The 11,658-nt window shown below is 48.7% G+C and overlaps 1 protein-coding gene across 2 annotated transcripts in view; it reads right to left on the bottom strand.

Annotated features, from left to right (window-relative positions):
- The window catches only part of TMEM38B (transmembrane protein 38B), an 85,653-nt gene extending 74,273 nt beyond the window's left edge, over positions 1 to 11,380 (bottom strand). For both annotated transcript variants that reach the window (XM_089682610.1, XM_089682611.1), the window contains exon 1: positions 11,198 to 11,380. In XM_089682610.1, coding sequence (XP_089538736.1) covers positions 11,198 to 11,306 — 109 coding nt within the window. In that variant the 5' untranslated portion in view covers positions 11,307 to 11,380. The remainder of the gene's footprint in view (positions 1 to 11,197) is intronic.
- Positions 11,381 to 11,658: the final 278 nt, after the last annotated feature.

The following is an 11,658-nucleotide window of genomic DNA, read 5'->3' on the forward strand; positions in this document are numbered from 1 at the left end:
GCCATCTTATAATGGGTAGAGCATGGCCAGAGACACTGAAGGTGGCCCTTTGTTCCATGATACCTAGTGCAAAGTGCATAGTGGTGCACTGTTGCTGAAAAGCTGCAGGTATTGTTTAAGGGTGGTGCTATTCCTTTCACAACCTATGAACTGCCTTAAAAGAGAAGTATGGCTTTTTCTGGCAGCAAAAGGGAGGCCCAATATTAGGTGGGTGGTCAACAGCCAGGACAGAAAAACATCAAAGAAGTTAAAGTTGACCAAAACGTCCTGCATGCTGCATCCTTGGTGCATATTCATAAAACCCCTCCATACACCCATTCTAATAGAGAGCTGTGCTGTGGCACAACCGCAGCATGGCAGTGTGAAAGTGCCCTTAAATGTACCTGAGCACCATAAACTGAAAACACCCTTTCACACCACTCCAGAAATACAAGCTGTATAGTGTTTAAAGCAGAATTCTACTTAATTCATTTTTAATATTCAAAGCAAACACTAACCCATCCATCCATGCCCCCATGCTTTATTTTGTTGAGAAATCACTTTGAATAACCCTCCTTAGCATTTCTGGTAGTGACCATCTTGAGTAAGGTTGGCCATGCATTTTGTTTTGTTTAACCAGAAAGCTGAACAAAAGAAAATGACCTGATTTTCCCATCCACACACTGGATGTGGAAGGGGGAATCCCTCCTGCTGAGCCTTTGTATTCTAACAGGGGGAGATTTCCCCACTATCAGAATACACTCATCAGCACCACTGGCTATAGCCGGCGGCACTGATTGAGAGAAAATTTTCCAACAGGCTGATTGTACACAACTACATCAAAAGATCGACTTGGATACAGCCAGCTTGCCCATACATGACTGAAATTCAACAGGTCCCTGCTCAGCCAGCCAAATTTAAATCCATGTTTGGCTGGCAGAGCAGATGATTCATGTAGAATTTAATTCCTGGAATCCATCTCTCTGAAGTTAGTCATGCAGGCAGGAGGGTGTGTTAAGCTGAGAAACCCCCTCCTCTCCCCCCTTTCAGATTACCACTTCAATTCTGCAATATGTTCATATACATTTTGGCTTTAAAGTGATTTACCAGGGCTGTGGCTGCAGCTGTCAGCCATAACCCCGGTATTAAAATTTTCAACCAGCAATTCTTTGTTTCCTTTAAGCAATCTGAGTGGCTGATTAGCCATTGGATCACTTTTAGAAACAGAGGGATGTGTAGTTTTCCCCCCTCCTGCCACTCACCAGTGTTTCTCGGGCTTACCCATCCCACTGGGAAGCCAGGGATCGGATCCGGCAATTCACTTGGCTAGCCATAGAGATGAAAAGCGACCAGCTTATCTCTGATCACCTCTATGATCTAGGACGCCGGAAGTGACGGTATGACGTCATCTCTAGTTTAAGGCAAATGTAAACACTGCCATTTGTTTTTTGGAAAAGCATCAGATCAATGTTTTTTTTTGTTTTTTAATCCGATACTTTCCAGAGCAGAGATCTGGGGTCTTCTAGATCCCAGATGTCTCCATAAAGAGGAACTATCATGCTTTAGTGTTATCACAAGGGATGTTTACATTTCTTGTCATAGCAGTAAAAGTGGTGAAAAAAGTAAAGGGACAGTGTAAAAAAAAATAATAATAAAATACATTAATACATTTTTAAAGCCCCCCCCCCACAGTGGCGAACACATACATAGACGGCACCCGCATATGTAAACAGTGTCCACACCATACATGTGAGGCATCGTTGAGAATATTATAGCAAGAGCAATAATTCTAGCACTAGATCTCCTCTGTAACTCTAAACTGGTAACCTGTAAAAACTGTTGCACATGGGAGTTGGGTTTTTTTTTTCCTTTTTTTTTTATAAGTACCACAGTTTGGCGCATTCCACAAGTGTGCTCAATTTTCAAGCATGATACGTTAGGTATCTTTTTACTTGGCATAACTATTATATTTTACAAAAAAATTGGGTTATATATTTTGTTTTCTTGCATTTGAACTCATTAAAGTATATTTTTTCCAAAAAAGTGAGTTTGAAAAAAAAAAAAACACAGCACAAATTCCGTATGACATAAAAAATTGTAACGACCACCATTTTGTTCTCTAGGGCCTAAATATATTTTGGGTGTTGTACGTAATTTTTCTAGCAAACAATGCTGATTTTTACTTGTAAACAAAAAGTGTCAGGATAAGCCAGGTCTTTCTGGCCACCCTTGTAGATATATAACCAGAAAGATCAAGAATAAACTAAAATCTTTAAGAAAGTTTGGAAAGAAATGCCTTTCTTATGTTTAGCAGAATCATCTCCCTAAACATAGTCATGTTGCAGCCACGCAATAGGTTTTAAATTACGTTATAGCTTTCTGTTCTCACAACCCTATGAAAATAAATACAAAATACACGAAAAAAAGTTTAGGCAAATATTCACAAATTCTTTGCGATGCAAAGTCCACGCTGTGGAGTCAGGTGGTATACCGCAAGAGAGGAGTAGCAGACTTGGCACAACATTAGGAAAATAAATCTATTGCATAGGAGACACTTTCCACATCAAACTAAACATTTTAAAATACATTAGGGGAAATTTATCAAGAGTGGAGCACACAGATATCAGATAACCACTCAGCTTCTATCTTCAGCTTGTTCTGTTAAGCTTTCAAAATGAAAGCTAGGAGCCGATTGGCTGTCATTCACAACTGCTTCATATTCTGACTGTTCCAGTCTTAGTAAATGCTCTTCACTATTTTCACTTGTTACTGCTCTCGTCAAAACAATGTGATGATAGAAAACGCACCATGCTGCACTATGTGATGTTGGAGAAATGCTATGCCATTTACTCTGAATGGTATTACATTGCACCTGCCAACATGACATGTAAGTAACGGACATTTTATATTTTTAGAAATTTCAGATTGAAATTGAAAGTTTTTATTTTAAACAAATTACAAAACCATTTAACAAAGTATGGATTTTCCTTTAAATATTTAATCTTTAGGCTGCCATTGCTGATAGAGATAAGGATTTGTGACCTTTCCACCACACTCATAGGTTATATAACCGTTCCAGATCCATGACTCAAAACACTTGTTTTCTTGTGATGAATAAAGGAAAAAAAAATGTAGCACTGGACACAATAGCAAATGTTGTGAGTGGGCATGAGTGGTCACAGTCAAATGCTTAAGGGTTCCAAGCATTTTAGGTCCCTTTCAGACAGGGCGGACTCGTCAGCGGATCCGCTTGCTCAATGGGGAATCTCTCCGCTGAGCAAGTGGATGACGGGCCTGTGTCCGCTCCACTTCTGCAGAGCAGACATAGAAACAGCCTGCTGCTTTCTATGGAGTAGTTGGATAGAAATGGACTGCCTGTTTCGACTGTCATCCGATCCACCAGATGTATTTCTGTTTTTCGCATATAGGATCGGATGCCGGCCGGTGACAGCAGAAACATGTCCGCCAACACCCGCTGGTCCATAGAGGGCTATGGATGGTCCGATCATGTCCACCTGAAAAACTGGCAGGCAGACTCAAATCAGACCATCAGTGTGAAAGGGCCATACACTTATTAATTAACCCTTTGAGGACCGTAAGGTTTTGGAACGCCAAAAGAATAAATTTTTTTGTTTTTAAAGTTCGTACACTTCAGTTGCTGTAACTAAGCCATTTCATGAAATAATTGGCAAAAAGCTAGAATAGGAGGAGCTGTACAGAGCGTGACGTCATTCGCACCGCCGGAGCCACGAGGAGGCTCGGCGGACATCTTTACTAGGGTCAGTTATTGCTAGCTTATCCTTATTTAACCTTTATGGGTCTGGTTCTGCATGCTACCCTGTATTTTATGCTAAGGCAAATAAAATCTTCTTAAACATACTACACTATCTCTGGCACCTGTGTTCTTTCTGGGGCTCCTTTGTGGAGCTATTACCCCCACAGAAAAGGTGCCATTACCATTCAAAGGAGAGAGTCTCACCACCAATGTGAAGTGCCTGATTGACCTTAAAGGGGACCTCAGGATCCGGCTTTGAGTCTTCGGTGACCCACCGTGAGAGGGATGCTTGCCATTTGAATGTTGGAGGATCTGACATCTGGAATGATTATTCCTACATGCGCATAACCCATGCGTTTCTGGTGAGTGCGCATTGCTATTATTTAAGGCCGCAAGAGCTTTGGAAGTTTGCACCCTTTATAAGAAACCACGGATATTATTACATTGACTTTTGACTGTTTTCAGTTTCATTCTTTTAGCGCTGCACCATATTACCTTCGTTTAAAAAGCTAGATCCGTTTGTTGTTTGTTGATAAGAACTAATATTTTGACTCAAACCAAAAAAAAAAAAAGTTTTAAATTCTTAATCAGATGATACAGGCAATTACAAACATGGGAAAAATAGGTCCCTTGGTCCTCAAAGGGTTAATCATTCTAGTGCGATTTCAGATGTGACTTGAGACGCACCATAAATGCATGTACATGCGTATATTGATGCGTTTTTGCCTGCAATTTATGTTGGTTGGTAAGGAGACTGAACCGCCAGAGACTAAACAACCAGCGACTCATCTCTGCTGTCAGCCAGGAGATTTCCAGCTGACAGCAGAATGTAAACAAATGAGCTGTCAGTAAAAAGAAAAAAAAAAAAAAACAGCATGGAGGTCCCTCCACAATCCTTACCAGATCCTATGGTTCTGGTATAGATTTTAAGAAGAACCCCATGCCAAAAAAAAAAAAAATATGGTGTGAGGTCCTACCAAAATCCATATCAGGTTATCATCTGAGCATACAGTTAGCAGGCCAAAGGGGTGGGTACGAGAGTGCACCCCCCCCCTTTCCCACCTGAATCATACCAGGCCACATGCCCTCAGCATGGTGGGGTACTTTGCTGGGGAAAACCTGCCTGATGTGATACAAGTTGAGAGGATTGTATAGGTTTGTCTTAAGAATACATATTTTTGGTAAATCTGAAGCTCACCACACACATACAGTACAATTTCCTTTAGACCTGCTAACTTCTATGTAGTACGGGGGCCTACCTAATTAGATACAAATTGATTGAATCATTTAGGTAGGCCCTCATGCTACATAGCACGTTGCATTTGGCGGGTTTTACTTCCGCTGAACAAGACCCATGCAAGTGCAATGTGGTGTGGCATTTTACAGGGTTAAAGTGGTTGTAAGCCTCAGACATGAAATATGAACAAAGCATATACCTCTATAGTGTGTACTGTGTATTTATCTCAATTAAAGAGGAGTTCTGCCCCCCTCCCATATCCATGGAGGGGCGCACAGACCTCTACAGGCTAGACAATGGCACCCTGACTGCCTTTAGGTATCAGGATGAAATCCTTGGACCCATTGTCAGATCCTGCACTGGTGCAGTGGGTCCTGGATTCCTTCTGGTACACGACAATGGCCGGCCTGATGTGGCAAGGGTATGCAGGCAGTTCCTGGAGGATGAAGGAATTGAGACCATTGAATGCCCCCCACGCTCGCCTGACCTAAATCCAATAGAACACCTCTGGGATATCATGTTTTGGTCCATCCGACGTGACCAGGTTGTACCTCAGACTGTCCAGGAGCTCAGTGATGCCCTTGTCCAGATCTGGGAGGAAATATCCCAGGACACCACCTGTCGTCTCATTAGGAGCCTGCTCCGATGTTGTCAGGCATGCATAGAAGCACATGGGGGCCATACAAACTACTGAGTACCATTTTGAGTTGCTGCAATGAAATTTCAGCAAAATGGACTAGCATGCATCATTTTTTCACTTTGATTTTTGGGGTGTCTTTGAATTCAGTCCTCTGTAGGTTGATAATTTTCATCCAACGATGGGGCATCCTTATGTTCCTAACACATTACCCAGTTCATATCAGTATAAATATTCCAGCATGATATTTTTACCCATTGAGATCTGATGTGTTTTTAAGTGTTCCTTTATATACACTGCGCGTAAATAAACCTGCGACGTACGGGTATCCCCACCCCGCGCGTAAATAAACCTGCGACGTACGGGTATCCCCACCCCGCGCGTATATAAACCTGCGACGTACGGGTATCCCCACCCCGCGCGTATATAAACCTGCGACGTACGGGTATCCCCACCCCGCGCGTATATAAACCTGCGACGTACGGGTATCCCCACCCCGCGCGCGTATATAAACCTGCGACGTACGGGTATCCCCACCCCGCGCGCGTATATAAACCTGCGACGTACGGGTATCCCCACCCCGCGCGTGTATATAAACCTGCGACGTACGGGTATCCCCACCCCGCGCGTATATAAACCTGCGACGTACGGGTATCCCCACCCCGCGCGTATATAAACCTGCGACGTACGGGTATCCCCACCCCGCGCGTATATAAACCTGCGACGTACGGGTATCCCCACCCCGCGCGTAAATAAACCTGCGACGTACGGGTATCCCCACCCCGTGCGTAAATAAACCTGCGACGTACGGGTATCCCCACCCCGCGCGTATATAAACCTGCGACGTACGGGTATCCCCACCCCGCGCGTATATAAACCTGCGACGTACGGGTATCCCCACCCCGCGCGTATATAAACCTGCGACGTACGGGTATCCCCACCCCGCGCGTATATAAACCTGCAATATATCCGTATACTCATCCTGCGTGTATATAAACCTGCGACATATCCGTATACTCATCCTGCGTGTATGTAAACCTGCGATATATCGGTATACCCATCCTGCGTGTATGTAAACCTGCGATATATCCGTATACTCATCCTGCGTGTATGTAAACCTGCGATATATCGGTATACCCATCCTGCGTGTATGTAAACCTGCGATATATCGGTATACCCATCCTGCGTGTATGTAAACCTGCGATATATCGGTATACCCATCCTGCGTGTATGTAAACCTGCGATATATAGGTATACCCATCCTGCGTGTATGTAAACCTGCGATGTATCGGTATACTCATCCTGCGTGTATATAAACCTGCGATGTATCGGTATACCCATCCTGCGAGTATATAAACCTGCGATGTATCGGTATACCCATCCTGCGTGTATATAAACCTGCGACGTATCGGTATACTCATCCCGCGTGTATATAAACCTGCGACGTACGGGTATCCCCACCCCGCGCGCATATAAACCTGCGACGTACGGGTATCCCCACCCCGCGCGCATATAAACCTGCGACGTACGGGTATCCCCACCCCGCGCGCATATAAACCTGCGACGTACGGGTATCCCCACCCCGCGCGTATATAAACCTGCGACGTACGGGTATCCCCACCCCGCGCGCATATAAACCTGCGACGTACGGGTATCCCCACCCCGCGCGCATATAAACCTGCGACGTACGGGTATCCCCACCCCGCGCGTATATAAACCTGCGACGTACGGGTATCCCCACCCCGCGCGTATATAAACCTGCGACGTACGGGTATCCCCACCCCGCGCGTATATAAACCTGCGACGTACGGGTATCCCCACCCCGCGCGTATATAAACCTGCGACGTACGGGTATCCCCACCCCGCGCGTATATAAACCTGCGACGTACGGGTATCCCCACCCCGCGCGTATATAAACCTGCGACGTACGGGTATCCCCACCCCGCGCGTATATAAACCTGCGACGTACGGGTATCCCCACCCCGCGCGTATATAAACCTGCGACGTACGGGTATCCCCACCCCGCGCGTATATAAACCTGCGACGTACGGGTATCCCCACCCCGCGCGTATATAAACCTGCGACGTACGGGTATCCCCACCCCGCGCGTATATAAACCTGCGACGTACGGGTATCCCCACCCCGCGCGTATATAAACCTGCGACGTACGGGTATCCCCACCCCGCGCGTATATAAACCTGCGACGTACGGGTATCCCCACCCCGCGCGTATATAAACCTGCGACGTACGGGTATCCCCACCCCGCGCGTATATAAACCTGCGACGTACGGGTATCCCCACCCCGCGCGTATAAAAACCTGCGACGTACGGGTATCCCCACCCCGCGCGTATAAAAACCTGCGACGTACGGGTATCCCCACCCCGCGCGTATATAAACCTGCGACGTACGGGTATCCCCACCCCGCGCGTATATAAACCTGCGACGTACGGGTATCCCCACCCCGCGCGTATATAAACCTGCGACGTACGGGTATCCCCACCCCGCGCGTATATAAACCTGCGACGTACGGGTATCCCCACCCCGCGCGTATATAAACCTGCGACGTACGGGTATCCCCACCCCGCGCGTATATAAACCTGCGACGTACGGGTATCCCCACCCCGCGCGTATATAAACCTGCGACGTACGGGTATCCCCACCCCGCGCGTATATAAACCTGCGACGTACGGGTATCCCCACCCCGCGCGTATAAAAACCTGCGACGTACGGGTATCCCCACCCCGCGCGTATAAAAACCTGCGACGTACGGGTATCCCCACCCCGCGCGTATATAAACCTGCGACGTACGGGTATCCCCACCCCGCGCGTATATAAACCTGCGACGTACGGGTATCCCCACCCCGCGCGTATATAAACCTGCGACGTACGGGTATCCCCACCCCGCGCGTATATAAACCTGCGACGTACGGGTATCCCCACCCCGCGCGTATATAAACCTGCGACGTACGGGTATCCCCACCCCGCGCGTATATAAACCTGCGACGTACGGGTATCCCCACCCCGCGCGTATATAAACCTGCGACGTACGGGTATCCCCACCCCGCGCGTATATAAACCTGCGACGTACGGGTATCCCCACCCCGCGCGTATATAAACCTGCGACGTACGGGTATCCCCACCCCGCGCGTATATAAACCTGCGACGTACGGGTATCCCCACCCCGCGCGTATATAAACCTGCGACGTACGGGTATCCCCACCCCGCGCGTATATAAACCTGCGACGTACGGGTATCCCCACCCCGCGCGTATATAAACCTGCGACGTACGGGTATCCCCACCCCGCGCGTATATAAACCTGCGACGTACGGGTATCCCCACCCCGCGCGTATAAAAACCTGCGACGTACGGGTATCCCCACCCCGCGCGTATATAAACCTGCGACGTACGGGTATCCCCACCCCGCGCGTATATAAACCTGCGACGTACGGGTATCCCCACCCCGCGCGTATATAAACCTGCGACGTACGGGTATCCCCACCCCGCGCGTATATAAACCTGCGACGTACGGGTATCCCCACCCCGCGCGTATAAAAACCTGCGACGTACGGGTATCCCCACCCCGCGCGTATATAAACCTGCGACGTACGGGTATCCCCACCCCGCGCGTATATAAACCTGCGACGTACGGGTATCCCCACCCCGCGCGTATATAAACCTGCGACGTACGGGTATCCCCACCCCGCGCGTATATAAACCTGCGACGTACGGGTATCCCCACCCCGCGCGTATATAAACCTGCGACGTACGGGTATCCCCACCCCGCGCGTATATAAACCTGCGACGTACGGGTATCCCCACCCCGCGCGTATATAAACCTGCGACGTACGGGTATCCCCACCCCGCGCGTATATAAACCTGCGACGTACGGGTATCCCCACCCCGCGCGTATATAAACCTGCGACGTACGGGTATCCCCACCCCGCGCGTATATAAACCTGCGACGTACGGGTATCCCCACCCCGCGCGTATATAAACCTGCGACGTACGGGTATCCCCACCCCGCGCGTATATAAACCTGCGACGTACGGGTATCCCCACCCCGCGCGTATATAAACCTGCGACGTACGGGTATCCCCACCCCGCGCGTATATAAACCTGCGACGTACGGGTATCCCCACCCCGCGCGTATATAAACCTGCGACGTACGGGTATCCCCACCCCGCGCGTATATAAACCTGCGACGTACGGGTATCCCCACCCCGCGCGTATATAAACCTGCGACGTACGGGTATCCCCACCCCGCGCGTATATAAACCTGCGACGTACGGGTATCCCCACCCCGCGCGTATATAAACCTGCGACGTACGGGTATCCCCACCCCGCGCGTATATAAACCTGCGACGTACGGGTATCCCCACCCCGCGCGTATATAAACCTGCGACGTACGGGTATCCCCACCCCGCGCGTATATAAACCTGCGACGTACGGGTATCCCCACCCCGCGCGTATATAAACCTGCGACGTACGGGTATCCCCACCCCGCGCGTATAAAAACCTGCGACGTACGGGTATCCCCACCCCGCGCGTATATAAACCTGCGACGTACGGGTATCCCCACCCCGCGCGTATATAAACCTGCGACGTACGGGTATCCCCACCCCGCGCGTATATAAACCTGCGACGTACGGGTATCCCCACCCCGCGCGTATATAAACCTGCGACGTACGGGTATCCCCACCCCGCGCGTATATAAACCTGCGACGTACGGGTATCCCCACCCCGCGCGTATATAAACCTGCGACGTACGGGTATCCCCACCCCGCGCGTATATAAACCTGCGACGTACGGGTATCCCCACCCCGCGCGTATATAAACCTGCGACGTACGGGTATCCCCACCCCGCGCGTATATAAACCTGCGACGTACGGGTATCCCCACCCCGCGCGTATATAAACCTGCGACGTACGGGTATCCCCACCCCGCGCGTATATAAACCTGCGACGTACGGGTATCCCCACCCCGCGCGTATATAAACCTGCAATATATCCGTATACTCATCCTGCGCGTATATAAACCTGCAATATATCGGTATACTCATCCTGCGTGTATATAAACCTGCAATATATCCATATACTCATCCTGCGTGTATATAAACCTGCGATATATCGGTATACTCATCCTGCGTGTATATAAACCTGCAATATATCGGTATACTCATCCTGCGTGTATATAAACCTGCAATATATCCATATACTCATCCTGCGTGTATATAAACCTGCGATATATCGGTATACCCATCCTGTGAGTATATAAACCTGCGATGTATCGGTATACCCATCCTGCGAGTATATAAACCTGCGATGTATCGGTATACCCATCCTGCGTGTATATAAACCTGCAATATATCGGTATCTCCATCCCGCGTGTATATAAACCTGTGAATCTGACCTTCTGAATAGAAGTTGCAAGCACATAGAAGTCCACCTTCCAGTTAGCCTCCAGCCAGCCTAGGTGAACATGACACATACAGTATACAGCCCATACAGAACAGAGACAGAGCAAAGCATTAAGCTCTAATCCCTATTGGATTGTGTGTGAGTTCTCACCTGGCTGCTCCCTGACTGACAAGACAGACATGAGATAATGAGCTCCATCGAAGAAAGGGAACATAGACAGGCGGGAGAACTGCACGGACACCTCTGTGATCAGCTCCATGCTCCCAGTTTCTTCACTCAACTGAATGTCTTGCCTCAATCCATACACTCTGCTCTGTACTTCCCTACTACAAAGAGAACCGCCCCTCGGATCCCTGTCTGACAGCTGTGGCAGCCAATGACAGCGTAGGAGGCACGGTGTTACACGAGCTTGGTGTGAGAGAAGGGCCGTGATTGGCCCGGCTGGAATGTTGTGGGGGTGTGGTTGGGGTGCATGCTTGTAAGAGAGATGGGGGAGGAGTCAGAGATGACAGCTAGCTCCTCCCAAGCCACTAGTCGGACTTGTTTTAGAATCGCTGCCTGCTGTCATTTTATTCTTTTGTTGCAAACCTGAATAATGTGGACAGTCAGAT

This window comes from Staurois parvus, unplaced genomic scaffold (genome assembly GCF_062004578.1).
Source record: "Staurois parvus isolate SC_StPar_1 unplaced genomic scaffold, SC_StPar_1.0 ptg000292l, whole genome shotgun sequence".
In the NCBI taxonomy this organism is placed as follows: domain Eukaryota; kingdom Metazoa; phylum Chordata; class Amphibia; order Anura; family Ranidae; genus Staurois; species Staurois parvus.